The following is a 24,480-nucleotide window of genomic DNA, read 5'->3' as shown; positions in this document are numbered from 1 at the left end:
GGTGTTGGAAGGATGGGTCAGCTCTGCTCCCTTGGATCTCACAAATAACTGGTCAGCAAACACCACTGACACACACACACATGCACACACTAAACACACACACTAAACACACACACTAAACACACACACTAAACACACACACAAACACACACACAACCAAACACAAACACACACACAACCACAGAGAAAAACACACAAACAAACAACACACAACACACACCACTTATAAATAGGGGTGTGCAGGAATAGGTTTTTGTACTGCGGGAAATTTTCGGGAAAAATAAATTATTCCCGCGGGAAACGGGACGGGATTGGGAAAATAAAAAAAAAAAGCAAATTTTTAATTATAATATGAGAAGATGGCCATTTAAACGTTTCTTGCAAAGTTAGTTTTTTTTTTGCTGCTATTTCTTTTGTCTGCTTCACTTGCCCTTTTTTCAGCGGCGACTTCATATTTTTTAGCATCCTCAAATTCTTTTTTTATAGCCAGACGTGCTACCATGCTCGTATCTCAAAACTTTTTTCACACGAGACACACTTTGCCAGGGATTTACTGTCAGACGTTCAAAATACATCCAAACACTTTTAGGTTTACAAGTAACAAGCTGATCGGTTGCGACATCCATTATTTGTAGGTTGCTAGTTTGTTTTAATATAGGAACAGATACTTTGCACAAGCCTTAATAACGTAACGTCAGCCGACAAAGCCCGCCAAACTAAACAGTAAACAACTATTTTATTCTCCCAAAATCATAGATGTTTAGATACTCGTGAGCAGTGTTGTAAAACTACGTGATTTCATATTTTTCAAAGTGCCAATACAGTTCTCTACATCGCCACTGCTATCAAGTAATGAGAACGGTTACGCTTCGTTAAGAAACGCAAGTCTAGTATTTCTTATATCTTTGGCGAAAAGATTGGATTGCGCATGTGTTTTGTTTGTGTCTAAGGACAGTGGTTTTAGGTTAAGTATTCGATGGTGACGGCAATAACGTTATATAACTGACTATTCACGTATCTTGAAAATTTGTACCATTGAAGAAATATATTTATGAACGCATACAATATTTACGGTACTCCATGTACGTTTTTTATATTCCAATTAGATATGTGTAAACGATTATCATAATTCACTGCACACCATAGCTGTCGCTACGATCGGCATACCTTTAAAAGATGTTTTGCGTTTAAATAGTACGGAAATCCTTCAAAAATGTACGAATCCATAAATAATATTGTTGTAAAAACAGTTTGAATTGATAGAAAACATTTTCACATGATTAGTAAACATTTGTAAATTTTAAAAAAATTTCCCGAAAAATTCGGGAGTAATAAAATTCCCGCCCGGCATTTCGGGAAGCCTATTTTCCCGACTTTTTTCCCGAAGCGTTGGGATCCCGCACACCCTTACTTATAAACACACACACACACACCTCAACCGTTGCGTGTGCGATGTGAGTGTGTGTGTGTGTGGAGTTTGTGGGGTTTGTGTGTGTCTGTGTGAGTGGGTGGATGGGTGTGTGGTTTGAGTGCTTATGGTTGTGTGTATCAATTTGTGGTGTGTGTGTTTGTGTTGGGTGTGTGTTTTAAAGAGGGTATAGTACCAGTGGTGTGTGTGTGGGTTGTGTGAGTGGAGGGTGTTGATATGCGTGCATGTGTTGTGGTTGTAGTGTGTGGGTGTGGGGTGTTTGAGTGTGAGTTGTGTGAGTTATGGTTGTGTGAGTGTGGGTTTGGGTTGTGTGAATTTGGGGTTTGTGTATTGGGTCTGTGTGGGGTAAAATGTGTGTGGTGCGTGTTAGTGTGTGTGTGTGTGTGTGTGTTGTCTGTGGTATGATTTGTGTGTTCTTTGGCTTGTGTGAGGTTTGTGTTTAGGGTGTGCTGTGGTGTGTGGGGTGTTTGGTATGATTGTTATGGTGGGTGTTAGTTTTGTGTGTGGTGACACACCTCACACACAAACACATAGCATACCTGACACTCCACACACTCAAGCCCACACACTTCAGAAAGATAACACCAAACCCCCACATACGCAACCCCTGTACACATCACGACTCACAACCCCCCCCCCCCCCCCACACACACACATACACACACACCCACAACTACACCCACACACATGCTCCAAACCCATATACAGCGAAACCCCTTATTTACGTTACCGTTATTTACGTTTTCCCGTTATTTGCACTATATTCTTCAGGTCCCGTTTGGTTCCCATATAGTCCAATACAATACTTTCCCGCGAATTACGTCTCAAAAATCGAATCAATCCCGCTATTTACGTCACGTAACAACCATAAACAACCAGAAAATACCGTGGAGCTAGTAGGCAATGAACATTTTAAATAGCAAAATATACATATTTTATAACATGAAAAGTTGCTTTTATTTCTAAACATGTAATAATTTAAGCCTAGGCGTGTAAAAGTACGAGTAATTATAGCAGGAGACAATCTAAAATGCACGAGGGAAAAACGTAAACTCATGAATGTACAAACATGGCTGCTTGTAAGTTCTGATACTGTATTTATGTCACAACTTAGCCGAAATACTGGTACGAGACATAAACTTCACAAGATAAAATGAGCGGTGTCTTGGTAACTGTTTTATACGTCTTTTATAATTTGGGAAGTATTGTACAGTTGACGCCATATTTTTTAAACTAACCATTTATTTCTGGGGATTGTAAATAATTAATTATTGGTATCAAGACATCATGATAAACGTAAACTTGAACATGTCACGGCAGCGAGAAAACTGGTGCGTATACCAATAAACTGGTATTAGAACTGGATAAAATTGGTACACGGGAGGTGGAGCTTATATTTTTTTCCGCTAAGCTCGCATCTATTGGTTGGCGGCTGATGGCGTCATGAGTCTGGGCGGATCATAGAGTGCGCATGCGCCGCCGCGTCGTTACAGCAGCTGACCGAGTACAATGACCTTTCTCCGCGTTTGGCGCGCTATTGACGGTAAATATTCATCAATTTGCGGCCTTTTCTTAAAAATTTTTTTACTGTGAGCAATGTGTATGTAGCCCGTATTTGTTATAAACCCTGCCGGTTGCAACTGTATTTATAATTTGGAGAGGCAAATAATCTCCTTGAACAGCCTAAAAAGCAAGCAGAAGAAAATTTCAAATTTATTTTTTAGGATGTAATCAGAAAAACATTTTGGCTTTCATTCTTTTTTTATTTTTGTCAAATGCGGTAAATTAATAATTGATTAAATACTAAAGTAAAATTTGTTGTTAGTGTGTTTGTACCTGCATTGTAGTATGTGCTATTAAACAAAAGGAAAAAAATTCTAAATAAGGTAAACTGTACTCCTTTTTATACTTTTCCCTTTATTTACACTTTCCCGCTTTTTACACTTTTTTACTTTGTCCCCATGAAAAGTGCAAATAAGGGGTTTTGCTGTACATTCACATTACACTTATACCCCCCCCCACACACACACATACTCACATTACACTATTACCCCAACTCATGCACACTCATACCACACACACAAACACAAACACACACACTCACACACTCCATGCACACCACAACCAACATACCTACCCACCACTTACGCACCCCAAACACACACACACAGCAGACTAATCAGGTGTGTAATGTATGGGTATGTGTGTGGTAGGTGTGTAGGGTGTGTGTGTGTGGTAGGTGTGTAGGGTGTGTGTGAGAGTGGAGTATATGTGTGTGGGTTTTGGGGTTTGGGGTTTGGGGTTTGGAGTTCATGAGTCTTGAGAAATGTGGATTGAAAAGGGTTTGTGTGTGTGTGGTGAATGTATTAATGTGTGTAATTGGATATGTGTGTGTGTGTTCCTGTGTATCATGTGGCTGTGGGGGGTTGTGGGTGTTTGGTATGTGGGTGTGTGGTGGGAATGTGGTGTGTGTTGTGAGGGTGTAAAGATTGTGATTTATGTTTGGTGGCACACTGCACACCCTTACACCCCACATCCACAGTTGTACACACCACACACCCTACACACCACACACCCTACACACCACACACCCTACACACCACACACCCTACACACCACACTTCTACAACTCCACATACACTTAACACTCAGCTCACACACACCTCACACACACACCTTACACACCTCGCACCCACACACACCTCACATTCACATACACACACCCCACACATACACCTAAACACACACCCAACACAACCAACACACAACACACAACACACACACACGCACAACACCAAACACACTACACATACATACTAGACTTAACACACCACTGATACCAATATCACACAATACATACACTATTCTCACTCGAGCATGCCTATATCAACCCATCACAGTCAATAATTCTCGGCATGCATGGTGTCTTCGCCAGCCCTGTGGTGCTGCAGTGGACTAGTTAACTCTTCTATGGCTCAGAAGTGTTCGGAGATAGGTCAGCTGTGCTCTCCTGGATCTGAAAATCACAAATTATTGGACAAAATTATTAGGGATGTGCGAATCCTTGATTTTCAGTTCGGTTCGAATCCGATTCGAATCCCTGGCAATATTTGAGATACGAATCCGAATCCGAATATTAAGCACAGAATAATTAAAAATAATTGATTAATTTAAAAATAATGTGTGTACTCTTTTTTCTAATTGTAACTACTGGCAATTATTTACTACACTGAGATTGAAATGTTTATAATTATGTAAACTTAATTATAAACACTTTAAAATATGAAAACCAAAACATATTCGATTCTCCAACTCAATCATTATAAACTGCACGCCACAGGGAAATCTCAGTTTTATAAACGTTTCAGCAAACGAAACCATTTAAATAGCCAAGACTTTTTCTTGTAGGTATGTAATTGTTTTTAGTTTATAGTTTGCTATACGACGAAATTCGTAATTATAGTTAATGCCCTTAAAATCTCTAAATTCTTTTAACTTCACTGTGTTAATTATTTAATTTACATATCTTTCTTTGATACATCATGATCATATTATAAATACTTACGTAATACAGTATAACCCGTCATACACTTTTCAACGGAGGGCACAAAAATGGTGTATGATGCAGGAAAGTGTATGAAAAGGGAATGGCAATAATAATTTTTTTTCCAATCTAGCATACCAGCACAATGTCAGATTAAACATAAATACATATGTGTAAATAATTGAATTATATTAATGAAAGGTATGAATTCATCATTATATATACATATAATAAAACCACCAGAATTGTAAAATACAGTCCATAATCAAGTAAAGCTGACATGAGAAAGATTGGCCTTACAAAATATTATGAAGTCCTTTCTTGGAGGGAGGAAAAGTCACCAAGCCTAAATTAGAAATTTAAAAAATTAGGTTATTGAAAAAAAAAATCCGAAATTTTTGCTTCTTTAATTTTACAAACAACTTTATTCAACATAAAATACACAATTTTTGCTTGTTTGTTTAATTTTACAAACAACTTTATGCAACATAAAAATTTTCAATAAAATTTTAACTTGAGAAACGTAAAATACAAAACAATCCGAACGTAAGAAAACAATAACAAACCGGTATATTCAGTTCAAAGATTAACTAATGCACAAAATATGAGATCCGAGCCTTGGTAAAGCGCGTGCACCATTTTTATTATTATTGCTAGTTTGCGCCACTAGTCTCGCTTGATGCTGGCAATAGATGCTACTTTCGAAGTGCCCAGTCTTCCTGATAATATCCATATCTATGGTGCTATGAAGTTATTTTCTTACACACACCACACACACCACACACCACCCCACACACCACCCCACACACCACCCCACACAACACCCCACACACCACCCCACACACCACCCCACACACCACCCCACACACCACCCCACACACCACCCCACACACCACCCCACACACCACACACCACCCCACACACCACCCCACACACCACACACACACACCACACACCACACACACACACCACACACACACACCACACACACACACCCCACACACACACACACACCACACACACACCACACACACACACACACCACACACACACCACACACACACACACCACACACACACACACCACACACACACACACACACACCACACACACACACCACACACACACCACATACACACACACACCACATACACACACACACCACATACACACACACACCACATACACACACACACCACATACACACACCACACACACACACCACACACACACAACACACACACACAACACACACACACAACACACACAACCCACATACACACCACATACACACACACCACACATACCACATACACACCACACACACACACACACCGCACACACACACACCGCACACACACACACACCACACACACATACACACCACACACACATACACACCACACACACATACACACCACACACAAATACACACCACACACACATACACAACACACACACACACCACACACACACACCATACACACAACACACACACACCACATACACACACACCACACATACCACATACACACACCACACACATACACAAAAACACACCACACACACATACACACCACAGACACCACACACATACACACCACACACACACACATACACACATACACACCACACACACACATACACACATACACACCACACACACACATACACACACACCACACACATATACACACACCACACACATATACACACACCACACACATATACACACACCACACACACATATACACACACCACACACACACACCACACACACACACCGCACACACACACACACACCGCACACACACACACCGCACACACACACACCGCACACACACACACCACACACACACACACACACACCACACACACACCACACACACACCACACACACACACACCACACCGCACACACACACCGCACACACACACCGCACACACACACCGCACACACACACACACCCCACACCCCACACACCCCACACCCCACACCCCACACACCCCACACCCCACACACCCCACACATACACACCCCACACACCCCACACACCCCACACACCCCACACACCCCACACCCCAAACACACCACACCCCACACACCCCACTCCCCACACACCCCACACATACACACACCACACATACACACCCCACACCCCACACATACACACCCCACACATACACACCCCAAACACCCCACACCCCACACTCCACACCCCACACACCCCACACATACATACCCCACACACGCACCACACCCCACACACGCACCACACCCCACACACGCACCAAACCCCACACACGCACCAAACCCCACACACGCACCACACCCCACACACGCACCACACCCCACACACGTACCACACCCCACACACGCACCACACCCCACACACGCACCACACCCCACACACGCACCACACCCCACACACGCACCACACCCCACACACGCACCACACCCCACACACCCACCACACCCCACAACCCACCACACCCCACACCCCACCACACCCCACACATACACACCCTACACCCCACACACCCCACACCCCACACATACACACCCCACACCCCACACCCCAACACACCCCACACACCCCACACATACACACCCCACACACCCCACACACCCCACACACCCCACACACCCCACACACGCACCACACCCCACACACGCACCACACCCCACACACACACAACACACCCCACATATCCCACACACCCCACATATCCCACACACCCCACACCCCACACATACACACCCTACACCCCACACATACACACCATACACCACACACACCCCACACATGCACCACACCCCACACATGCACCACACCCCACACACCCCACACACCCCACAAACCCCACACATACACACCCCACACACCCCACACACCCCACACACCCCACACACCCCACACCCCACACCCCACACACCCCACACACCCCACACACCCCACACACCCCACACACCCCACACACCCCACACACCCTACTCCCCACACACCCCACACATACACACCCCACACATACACACCCCACACATACACACCCCAAACACCCCACACCCCAAACACCCCACACCCCACACACCCCACACCCCACACCCAACACACCCCACACACCCCACACATACACACACCACACACACACAGCTTACCCCACACATACACACCCCAAACACCCCACCCCACACACCCCACACACCCCACACACCCCACACACCCCACACACCCCACACACCCCACACATACACACCCCAAACACCCCACACCTCACACACCCCACACATACACACCACACACCCCCCAAACACCCCACACCCCACACCCCCCACACACACACCCAAAACACCCCACACCCCACACACCCCACACCCCACACACCCCAAACACCCCACACCCCACACATACACACCCCAAACACCCCACACATACACACCCCAAACACTTTACACATATTTACCCCACACACGCACCACACCTCACACACTCAGCACACCCCACACACGCACCACACCCCACACACGCACCACACCCCACACACGCACCACCACCCACACACGCACCACACCCCACACACGCACCACACCCCACACACGCACCACACCCCACACCCCACACACGCACCACACCCCACACACGCACCACACCACACACATACACACCCCACACACCCCACAAACCCACACACCCCACACACCCCACACACTTCACACACGCACCACACCCCACACACCCCACACACCCCACACACCCCACACACCCCACATATCCCACACACCCCACACACCCCACATATCCCACACACCCCACACCCCACACACCCCACACCCCATACACCCCACACCCCACACATACACACCCTAAACATCCCACACATACACACCCCAAACACCCCACACTCCACACCCCACACACCCCACATCCCACACACCCCACACCCCACAACTCCACACACGCACCACACCCCACACACGCACCACACCCCACACACCCCACACACCCCACACACGCACCACACCCCACACACCCACCCCTCACACAGCACACACCCCTACACACAGCACACCCCACACAGCACACACACCCTCACACACACAGCACACACACCCCCCCCCCCCACACACACAGCACACCCCACACCCCACAACCCACACCCCAAACACCCCAAACACCCCACACCCCACACACCCCACACACCCGAAACACCCCACACCTTACACACCCCACACACCCCAAACACCCCACACACCCCACACACCTCACACAGCACAACCCACCGACACACACAGCACACCCCACACATACACACCCCATACACCCCACCCCACACACCCCACACACCCCACACACACACACCACACCCTGCACCACACCCCACACACGCACCACACCCCAACACGCACCACACCCCACACACGCACCACACCCCAGTCACGCACCACACCCCACACACGCACCACACCCCACACACGCACCACACCCCACACACGCACCACACCCCACACACGCACCACACCCCACACACGCACCACACCCCACACACGCACCACACCCCACACACACACCACACCCCACACACCCACCACACCCCACACACCCACCACACCCCACACACCCACCACACCCCACACCCCACATATACACACCCCACATACCCCACACACCCCACACACGCACCACACCCCACACATACACACCCCACACACCCCACAAACGCACCACACCCCACACACGCACCACACCCCACACACATCACACATGCACCACACCCCACACATACACACCCCACACATACACACCCCACACACCCCACACACGCACCACACCCCACACACACACCCCACACACACACACACCCCACACGCACCACACCCCACACACATCACACATGCACCACACCCCACACATACACACCCCACACATACACACCCCACACACCCCACACACGCACCACACCCCACACACGCATCACACCCCACACACCCACCACACCCCACAACCCACCACACCCCACACATACACACCCTACACCCCACACACCCCACACACGCACCACACCCCACACACGCACCACACCCCACACACGCAACACACCCCACATATCCCACAAACCCAAACCCCACACATGCACCACACCCCACATATCCCACACACCCCACACATACACACCCCAAACACCCCACACCCCACACACGCACCACACCACACATATCCCACACACCCCACATCCCACACATACACTCCCCGAACACCCCACACCCCCCACACATACATACCCCACACATACACATCCCACACACACATACACGCACCACACCCTACACACACACCACCACACACACACCACACACACACCCCTACACACAGCACACCCCACACAGCACACACAGCACACCCCACACACACAGCACACACCACACACCCCAAACACCCCACACACCCCACACACCCCACACACCCCACACACATCACACACGCACCACACCCCACACATACACACCCCACACATACACACCCCACACACGCACCACACCCCACACACGCATTACACCCCACACACCCACCACACCCCACAACCCACCACACCCCACACCCCACACCCCACACCCCACACATACACACCCTACACCCCACACACCCCACACACGCACCACAACCCACACACGCACCACACCCCACACACGCAACACACCCCACATATCCCCCAAACCCAAACCCCACACACGCACCACACCCCACACATACCACACACCCCACACCCCACACATACCACACACCCCACACCCTACACATACACACCCCAAACACCCCACACCCCACACATACACACCCTACACACCCCACACACCCAACACATACACACCCCACACACGCACCACACCCCACACACGCACCACACCCCACATATCCCACACACCCCACATATCCCACACACCCCACATATCCCACACACCCCACATATCCCACACACCCCACACCCCACAAACCCCACACCCCACACACCCCACACCCCACACATACACACCCCAAACACCCCACACCCCACACCCCACACACCCCACACCCCACACCCCACACACTCCCACACCGCACACACGCACCACACCCCCCACACACGCACCACACCCCACACACGCATCACACCCCACACACACACCCCTACACACAGCACACCCTACACAGCACAGCACACCCCACACATACACACCCCAAACACCCCACACATACACACCCCAAACACCCTACACCCTACACCCCACACACCCAACACACCCAAAACACCCGACACCCAACACAACCAAAACACCCGACACCCCACACACCCCAAACACCCCACCCCACACACCCCACACACCCCACCCCACACACCCCACACGCCCCACACACCCCACACACCCCACAAACCCCACACACGCACCACACCCCGCACCACACCCCACACACGCACCACACCCCACACATGCACCACACCCCACACACACACCCTACACCCCACAACCCACAACCCACCACACCCCACACCCCACACATACAGCACACACCACACCCCACACATACACACCCCAAACACCCCACACACGCACCACACCCCACACACGCACCACACCCCACACACGCATCACACCCCACACACCCACCACACCCCACACACGCATCACACCCCACACACCCACCACACCCCACACCCCACACACTCCCACACTGCACACACGCACCACACCCCCCACACACGCACCACACCCCACACACACATCACACCCCCACACACACACACCCCTACACACAGCACACCCTACACAGCACAGCACACCCCACACATACACACCCCAAACACCCCACACATACACACCCCAAACACCCCACACATACACACCCCAAACACCCTACACCCCACACCCCACACACCCCACACACCCAAAACACCCGACACACCACACACCCCAAACACCCCACCCCACACACCCCACACACACACCCCACACACACACACACACACCCCACACACACCACACCCCACACACACACCCCAAACCCACACACCCCACTCGCACCACACCCCACATACACACACCCAATACAGCACACACAGCACCCCCCACACACACAGCACACACCACACCCCACACATACACACCCCAAACACCCCACACACGCACCACACCCCACACACGCACCACACCCCACACACGCATCACACCCCACACACCCACCACACCCTACAACCCACCACACCCCACACATACACACCCTACACCCCACACACCCCACACACGCACCACACCCCACACACGCACCACACCCCACACACGCACCACACACGCACCACACCCCACACACGCAACACACCCCACATATCCCACAAACCCAAACCCCACACATGCACCACACCCCACATATCCCACACACCCCACACATACACACCCCAAACACCCCACACCCCACACATACACACCCTACACACCTCACACACCCCACACATACACACCCCACACACGCACCACACCACACATATCCCACACACCCCACATCCCACACATACACTCCCCAAACACCCCACACCCCCCACACATACACACCCCACACATACACATCCCACACACACATACACGCACCACACCCTACACACACACCACCACACACACACCACACACACACCCCTACACACAGCACACCCCACACAGCACACACAGCACACCCCACACACACAGCACACACCACACACCCCACACACCCCACACACCCCACACACATCACACACGCACCACACCCCACACATACACACCCCACACACGCACCACACCCCACACACACATTACACCCCACACACCCACCACACCCCACAACCCACCACACCCCACACCCCACACCCCACACCCCACACCCCACACCCCACACATACACACCCTACACCCCACACACCCCACACACGCACCACAACCCACACACGCACCACACCCCACACACGCAACACACCCCACATATCCCCCAAACCCAAACCCCACACACGCACCACACCCCACACATACCACACACCCCACACCCTACACATACACACCCCAAACACCCCACACCCCACACATACACACCCTACACACCCCACACACCCAACACATACACACCCCACACACGCACCACACCCCACACACGCACCACACCCCACATATCCCACACACCCCACATATCCCACACACCCCACATATCCCACACACCCCACATATCCCACACACCCCACACACCCCACACCCCACACACTCCCACACCGCACACACGCACCACACCCCCCACACACGCACCACACCCCACACACGCATCACACCCCACACACACACCCCTACACACAGCACACCCTACACAGCACAGCACACCCCACACATACACACCCCAAACACCCCACACATACACACCCCAAACACCCTACACCCTAAACCCCACACACCCAACACACCCAAAACACCCGACACCCAACACACCCAAAACACCCGACACCCCACACACCCCAAACACCCCACCCCACACACACCACACACCCCACCCCACACACCCCACACACCCCACACGCCCCACACACCCCACACACGCACCACACCCCGCACCACACCCCACACACGCACCACACCCCACACATGCACCACACCCCACACACACACACCCTACACCCCACAACCCACAACCCACCACACCCCACACCCCACACATACAGCACACACCACACCCCACACATACACACCCCAAACACTCCACACACGCACCACACCCCACACACGCACCACACCCCACACACGCATCACACCCCACACACCCACCACACCCCACACACGCATCACACCCCACACACCCACCACACCCCACACACACACACCCTACACCCCACAACCCACAACCCACCACACCCCACACCCCACACATACACACCCCAAACACCCCACACACGCACCACACCCCCCACACACGCACCACACCCCACACACACATCACACCCCACACACCGCACACATACACACCCCAAACTCCCCACACATACACACCCCAAACATCCCAAACCCCACACATCCCACACCCCCCCCCCACACACACACACACACCACAACACCCCACACCCCACACCCCACACACCCCACACACCCCAAACACCCCACACCCCACACACCCCAAACACCCCACACCCCACACACCCCAAACACCCCACACCCCACACACCCCACACATACACACCCCAAACTCCCCACACATACACACCCCAAACTCCCCACTCATACACACCCCAAACACCCCACACATACATACCCCACCACACACACCACCACACCCCACCCCACAACCACACACACAACCACAAACCACCACACACCCAAACACCACCACACACCCACACACACACACCCCACACCCCACACATACCCCAAACACCCCACACCCGTCACATACAGCACACCCCACACATACACACCCCACACCCCACACATACACACCCAACACATACACAACCCACACATGCACACCCCACACATACACACCCCACACATACACACCCCACACATACACACCCCACACCCCACACCCCACACATACACACCCCAAACACCCCACACCTCACACACCCCACACATACACACCCCACACACGCACCACACACACGCACCACACACATACACACCACACACATACACCCCACACCCAACACACCCCCCACACCCAACACACCCCCCACACATACACACCCCACACACCACACACCCCATACCCCACACATACACACCCCAAACACTCCACACCCTATACCCCACACACCCCACACACCACACACCCCACACACACACACCCCACACCCCCCACTCCCCACACACCCCACACATACACACCCTACACATACACACCCCAAACACCCCACACCCCCCACTACCCACACACACACCACACATGCACCACACCCCACACATGCACCACACCCCAAACACGCACCACACCCCACACCCCAAACACGCACCACACACACACACCACACACACCCCCCTCGACACACACAGCACACACTCCTCCCACACACCCACCTCACACTCCACACACTCCACTTACCCCACACACCCGACACCTCACACATACACACCCCAAACACCCCACACCCCACACCCCACACACCCCACACCCAACTCACCCCACACACCCAACACATACACACCCCAAACATACACACCCCACACACCCCAAACACCCCACACCCCAAACACCCCACACCCCACACACCCCACACACCCGACACCCCACACCCCACACACCCCACACATACACACCCCACACACACATACACACCCGACACACACATACACACCCCACACACGCATCACACCCCACACACCCCACATACACACCCCAAACACCCCACACCCCACACACCCCACACACCCCACACATACACACCCCAAACTCCCCACACATACACACCCCACACACACACACACCACACCCCACACACGCAGCACACCCCACATATCCCACACACCCCACACCCCACACATACACACCCCTAACACCCCACACACGCACCACACCCTACACACACACACCCCACACAGCACACACACCCCCACACACACAGCACACCCCACACAGCACACCCCACACAGCACACACACCCCCACACACACAGCACACTCCCCTACACACACAGCACACCCCACACATACACACACCAAACACCCCACACCCCACACCAAACACCCTACACAAACACACCCCAAACACCCCACCCCACACACCCCACTCTCCACACACCCCACACACACACCACACCCTGCACCACACCCCACACACGCACCACACCCCGCACCACACCCCACAAACGCACCACACCCCACAAACGCACCACACCCCACACACGCACCACACCCCACACACACACACCCTACACCCTACAACCCACCACACCCCACACCCCACACATACACACCCTACACCCCACACATACACACCCTACACCCCACACATACACACACTACACCCCACACACCCCACACACGCACCACACCCCCACACACACAGCACACTCCCCTACACACACAGCACACCCCACACATACACACACCAAACACCCCACACCCCACACCAAACACCCTACACAAACACACCCCAAACACCCCACCCCACACACCCCACTCTCCACACACCCCACACACACACCACCCTGCACCACACCCCACACACGCACCACACCCCGCACCACACCCCACAAACACACCACACCCCACAAACGCACCACACCCCACAAACGCACCACACCCCACACACGCACCACACCCCACACACGCACCACACACATGTACCACACACATACACAACACACCCCAAACACGCACCACACACACACACCACACACACCCCCCTCGAAACACACAGCACACACCCCCACACAGCACACACCCCCCCACACACCCACCTCACACTCCACACACTCCACTCACCCCACACACCCCACACCTCCAACATACACACCCCAAACACCCCACACCCCACACACCCCAAACACCCCACACCCCACACCCCACACCCCACACCCCACACCCCCACACCCCACACACCCCACACCCCACACCCCCCACACACCCCACACATACACACCCCAAACACCCCACACCCCACACACCCCACACCCCCCACTACCCACACACGCACCACACCCCACACAGCACACACCTCCACACAGCACACCCCCCCACCCAGCACACACCCCCCACACACCCACCTCACACTCCACACACTCCACTCACTCCACACCCCACACCCCACACACCCCACACACCCCACACATACACACCCCAAACATACACACCCCACACACCCCAAACACACCATACACCCCACACACCCCACACCCCAAACACCCCACTCCCCACACACCCCACACATACACACCCCATACATACACACCCCAAACACCCCAAACACCCCACACCCCACACCCCAAACACCCCACACCCCACACACCACACACCCCACACATAAACACCCCACACACACATACACACCCCACACACCCTACACACCCCAAACATGTACCACACCCCACACCCCACACACCCCACACACACACCACACCCCACACCCCACATACACACCCCAAACACCCCACACCCAACACACCCCACACACCCCACACACCCCACACACCCCACACATACACACCGCACACACGCACCACACATACACACCCCAAACACCCCACACCCAACACACCCCACACACCCCACACACCCCACACACCCCACACATACACACCGCACACACGCACCACACCCCACATACACACCCCAAACACCCCACACCCCACACACCCCACACATACACACCCCACACATACACAACCCAAACATACACACCCCACACACCCCAAACACCCCACACCCCACACCCCAAACACCCCACACCCCACACCCCACACACCCCACACCCCAAACACCCCACACCCCAAACACCCCACACCCCACACACCCCACACACGCACCACACCCCACACCCCACATACACACCCCAAACACCCCACACCCCACACACCCAACTCACCCCACACACACACCACACCCCACACCCCCCACACACCCCACACCCCACACACCCCACACCCCAAACACCCCACACCCCACACACCCAACACATACTCACCCCACACATACACACCAATTACCCCACACCCCTAACCCCACACACCCGACACCCCACACACCCCACACATACACACCCCACACACACATACACACCCGACACACACATACACACCCCACACACGAATACACACCCGACACACACATACACACCCCACACACGCATCACACATCACACCCCACACACCCCACATACATACCCCACACCCCACACACCCCACACACCCCACACATACACACCCCAAACTCCCCACACATACACACCCCAAACACTCCACACACACACACCACACCCCACACACGCAGCACACTCTACCCCACACATACACACCCCTAACACCCCACACACGCACCACACCCTACACACGCACCACTCCCCACACACACACACCCCACACAGCACACACACCCCCCACACCCCACACAGCACACCCCACACATACACACCCTACACCCCACACATACACACCCTACACCCCACACATACACACCCTACACCCCACTCATACACACACTACACCCCACACACCCCACACACGCACCACACCCCACCACACCCCACATACACTACACACCACACACCCCACACATACACCCCCGAAACACCCCACACCATATACATCCCACACATACACACCCCAAACACCCCACACCCCCCACACATACACACCTTACACATACACACCCCACACATACACACCCCACACACCCCACACACGCACCACACTAAACACACACACCACCACACACCACATACAAACCCCTACACACCCCAAACACCCCACACCCCACACACCCCACACACCCCACACACCCCACACACCCCACACACCCCACACACCCCACACACACACACCACACCCCACACACACAGCACACCCCACATATCCCACACACCCCACACCCCACACATACACACCCCTAACACCCCACACACGCACCACACCCTACACACGCACCACACCCCACACACACACACCCCACACAGCACACACACACCCACACCCCACACAGCACACCCCGCACAGCACACACACCCCCACACACACAGCACACACACCCCCACACACACAGCACACTCCCCCACACACACAGCACACCCCACACATACATACACCAAACACCCCACACCCCACACCACACACACCCTACACAAACACACCCCAAACACCCCACCCCACACACCCCACACACTCCACACACCCCACACACACACCACACCCTGCACCACACCCCACACACGCACCACACCCCGCACCACACCCCGCACCACACCCCACAAACACACCACACACCACACACGCACCACACCCCACACACACACACCCTACACCCCACAACCCACCACACCCCGCACCACACCCCACAAACACACCACACCCCCACACACGCACCACACCCCACACACACACACCCTACACCCCACAACCCACCACACCCCACACCCCACACATACACACCCTACACCCCACACATACACACCCTACACCCACACATACACACACTACACCCCACACACCCCACACACGCACCACACCCCACCACACCCCACATACACGAAACACCCCACACCATACACATCCCACACATACACACCCCAAATAACGCACCAAATCCCACATATCCCACACACCCCACATCCCACTCAAACACACCCCAAACACCCCACACCCCCCACACATACACACCCCACACATACACACCCCACACACCCCACACACGCACCACACCCAACACACACACCACCAAGCACCACACACACACACCACATAACAACCCCTACACACCCCAAACACCCCACACCCCTCACACCCCACACACCCCACACACCCCACACACACACACCCCACACCCCACACCCCACACACCCCAAATACCCCACTCCCCACACACCCCACACATACACACCCCACACATACACACCCCACACATACACACCCCAAACACCCCACACCCCAACAACAACACACATCCCACACCCCCCACTACCCACACACGCACCACACTCCACACTTGCACCACACCCCACACATGCACCACACCCCACACATGCACCACACCCCACACACCACACACACCCCCCTCGACACACACAGCACACACCCCCCCACACATACACACACCAAACACCCCACACCCCACACCCCACACCCCACACACCCCACACACCCCACACCTCCCACACATACACACCCCACACACCCCACACATACACACCCCACACACCCCACACACGCACCTCACCCCACACACGCACCACACCTCACATATTCCACACACCCCACATATCCCACACACCCCACACGCCACACACCCCACACCCCACACACCCCACACCCCACACATACACACCCCAAACACCCCACTTCCCACACCCCACACCCCACACACCCCACACCCCACATACTCCACACACCCCACACACGCACCACAACACACACACGCACCACACCCCACACACTCACACCCCCCACACACCCCACACACCCCACACACCCCACACACCCCAAACACCCCAAACACCCCACACCCCCCAAACACCCCACACCCCACACAACCCACACAGCACACACCCCCCCACACACACAGCACACCCCACACAAACACACCCCAAACACCCCACCCCACACACCCCACACACCCCACACACGCACCACACCCTGCACCACACCCCACACACGCACCACACCCCAAACACCCCGTACCCCACACCCCACACACCCCAAACACCCCGTACCCCACACCCCACACACCCCAAACACCCCGCACCACACACAACCCCAAACACCCCGCACCCCAAACACCCCACACCCCATACACCCCACACACCCCACACACGCACCACACCACACACCCCACATACACACCCCAAACACCCCACACCCCACACACCCCACACACCCCACACACCCCACACATACACACCGCACACACGCACCACACCCCACATACACACCCCAAACACCCCACACATACATACCCCAAACAAACACACCCCAAACACCCCACCCCACACGCCCCACACAGCCCACACACGCACCACACCCTGCACCACACCCCACACACGCACCACACCCCAAACACCCCGTACCCCACACCCCACACACCCCGTACCCCACACCCCACACACCCCAAACACCCCGTGCCCCACACCCCACACCCCACACACCACACACAAACCCCTACACACCCCAAAAACCCCACACACCCCACACAGCACACACACCCCCACACCCCACACAGCACACCCCACACCCCACACATACACACCCTACACCCCACACATACACACCCTACACCCCACACATACACACACTACACCCCACACACCCCACACACACACAGCACACACACCTCCACACACACAGCACACTCCCCCACACACACAGCACACCCCACACCCCACACATACACACCCTACACCCCACACATACACACCCTACACCCCACACATACACACACTACACCCCACACACCCCACACACACACCACACCCTACACACGCACCACACCCCACACACACACACCCCAAACACCCCACACCCCCCACACATACACAACCCACACATACACACCCCACACATACACACCCCACACACGCACCACACCCAACACACACACCACCACACACCACACACACACACCACATACAAACCCCTACACACCCCACACCCTCACACCCCACACAGCACACCCCGCACAGCACACACACCCCCACACACACACAGCACACACACCCCCACACACACAGCACACCCCACACATACACACACCAAACACCCCACACCCCACACCACACACACCCTACACAAACACACCCCAAACACCCCACCCCACAACACCCCACACACTCCACACACCCCACACACGCACCACACCCTGCACCACACCCCACACACGCACCACACCCCGCACCACACCCCGCACCACACCCCACAAACACACCACACCCCACACACGCACCACACCCCACACACACACACCCTACACCCCACAACCCACCACACCCCACATCCCACACATACACACCCCAAATAACGCACCAAATCCCACATATCCCACAAACCCCACATCCCACTCAAACACACCCCAAACACCCCACACCCCCCACACATACATACCCCACACATACACACCCCACACATACACACCCCACACACCCCACACACGCACCACACCCAACACACACACCACTAAGCACCACACACACACACCACATACAAACCCCTACACACCCCAAACACCCCACACCCCACACACCCCACACACCCCACACACCCCACACACACACACCCCACACCCCACACACCCCAAATACCCCACTCCCCACACACCCCACACATACACACCTCACACATACACACCCCACACATACACACCCCACACATACACACCCCACACATACACACCCCACACATACACACCCCACACATACACACCCCACACCCCACACACCACACACCCCACACCCCCCACTACCCACACACGCACCACACCCCACACATGCACCACACCCCACACATGCACCACACCCCACACACCACACACACCCCCCTCGACACACACAGCACACACCCACACACAGCACACACCCCCCCACACACCCACTTCACACTCCACACACTCCACTCACCTCACACACCCCACACATCATACATACACACCCCAAACACCCCACACCCTACACCCCACACATCCCCACACCCTACACCCCACACCTCCCACACATACACACCCCACACACCCCACACATACACACCCCACACACCCCACACACCCCACACACGCACCTCACCCCACACACGCACCACACCTCACATATTCCACACACCCCACATATCCCACACACCCCACACCCCCCACACGCCACACACCCCACACCCCACACATACACCCCCCAAACACCCCACTTCCCACACCCCACACCCCACACACCCCACACCCCACACCCCACACACCCCACATACTCCACACACCCCACACACGCACCACAACACACACACACCCCACACACCCAACACACCCCACACACCCCACACACGCCACACACCCCACACACGCCACACACGCACCACACCCCACACACCCCACACACGCACCACACCCCACACACACGCCACACACGCACCACACCCCACACACACACCCCTACACACAGCACACCCCACACAGCACACACACCCCCACACACACAGCACACACACCCCCACACACACAGCACACTCCACACACTCCACTCACCCCACACACCCCACACCTCCCACACACACACACCCCACACACCCCACACACCCTACACACCCCAAACACCCCGCACGCCACACACCCCAAACACCCCGCACCCTAAACACCCCACACCCCACACACCCCACACACCCCACACACGCACCACACCACACACCCCACATACACATCCCAAACACCCCACACCCCACACACCCCACACACCCCACACATACACACCGCACACACGCACCACACCCCACATACACACCCCAAACACCCCACACATACATACCCCAAACAAACACACCCCAAACACCCCGTACCCCACACCCCACACACCCCAAACACCCCGTGCCCCACACCCCACACACCCCAAACACCCCGCACCCCACACCCCACACCCCAAACACGCCACACCCCACACATACACACCCCAAACTCCCCACACATACACACCCCAAACTCCCCACACATACACACCCCAAACACCCCACCCCACACACCCCACACAGCCCACACACGCACCACACCCTGCACCACACCCCACACACGCACCACACCCCAAACACCCCATACCCCACAACCCACACACCCCAAACACCCCGTGCCTTACACACCACAAACCCCAAACACCCCGCACCCCACACACCCCAAACACCCCGCACCCCAAACACCCCACACCCCACACACCCCACACACGCACCACACCCTACACACAGCAACCCCACACACCCCACACACCCCACACATACACACCGCACACACGCACCACACCCCACATACACACCCCAAACACCCCACACCCCACACACACACCCCAAACACCCCACACCCCACACCTCACACCCCAAACACCCCACACACCCCACACACCCCAAACATGTACCACACCCCACACCCCACATACACACCCCAAACACCCCACACCCCACACACCCCACACACCCCACACACGCACCACACCCCACACCCCACATACACACCCCAAACACCCCACACCCCACACACCCCACACACCCCACACACGCACCAAACCCCACACACGCACCACACCCCACATATCCCACACACCCCACACCCCACACACCCCACACCCCAAACACCCCACACACCCCACACATACACACCCCACACATACACACCCCAAACACCCCACACCCCACACCCCACACACACCACACATACACACCCCACACACATATACACACCCCAAACACCCCACACCCCACACACCCCACACACCCCACACACCCCACACACCCCACACATACACACCGCACACACGCACCACACCCCACATACACACCCCAAACACCCCACACATACATACCCCAAACAAACACACCCCAAACACCCCACCCCACACACCCCAAACACCCCGCACCCCACACACCCCAAACACCCCACACCCCACACACGCACTACACCCCACACCCCACATACACACCCCAAACACCCCACACCCCACACACCCCACACACGCACCACACCCCACACCCCACACATACACACCGCACACACGCACCACACCCCACATACACACCCCAAACACCCCACACCCCACACACCCCACACATACACACCCCACACATACACACCCCAAACATACACACCCCACACACCC

General features: G+C 55.0%; 2 protein-coding genes across 2 annotated transcripts in view; both read left to right on the top strand.

Moving 5' to 3' along the window:
* Positions 1 to 24,480, top strand: part of LOC134535901 (dihydrolipoyllysine-residue succinyltransferase component of 2-oxoglutarate dehydrogenase complex, mitochondrial) — a 90,605-nt gene that overhangs the window by 56,086 nt on the left and 10,039 nt on the right. The window lies entirely within an intron of this gene.
* On the top strand, positions 13 to 23,057 carry LOC134535674 (mucin-2-like). The gene is made up of 2 exons (XM_063374870.1): positions 13 to 16; positions 20,786 to 23,057. The coding sequence occupies exons 1-2, from the start codon at positions 13 to 15 to the stop codon at positions 22,975 to 22,977; spliced, it is 2,196 nt and encodes a 731-aa protein (XP_063230940.1). The 3' UTR covers positions 22,978 to 23,057.

The sequence above is a fragment of the Bacillus rossius genome, chromosome 10, assembly GCF_032445375.1.
Source record: "Bacillus rossius redtenbacheri isolate Brsri chromosome 10, Brsri_v3, whole genome shotgun sequence".
NCBI lineage: Eukaryota > Metazoa > Arthropoda > Insecta > Phasmatodea > Bacillidae > Bacillus > Bacillus rossius.
This window is presented reverse-complemented; position numbering and strand designations above follow the sequence as displayed.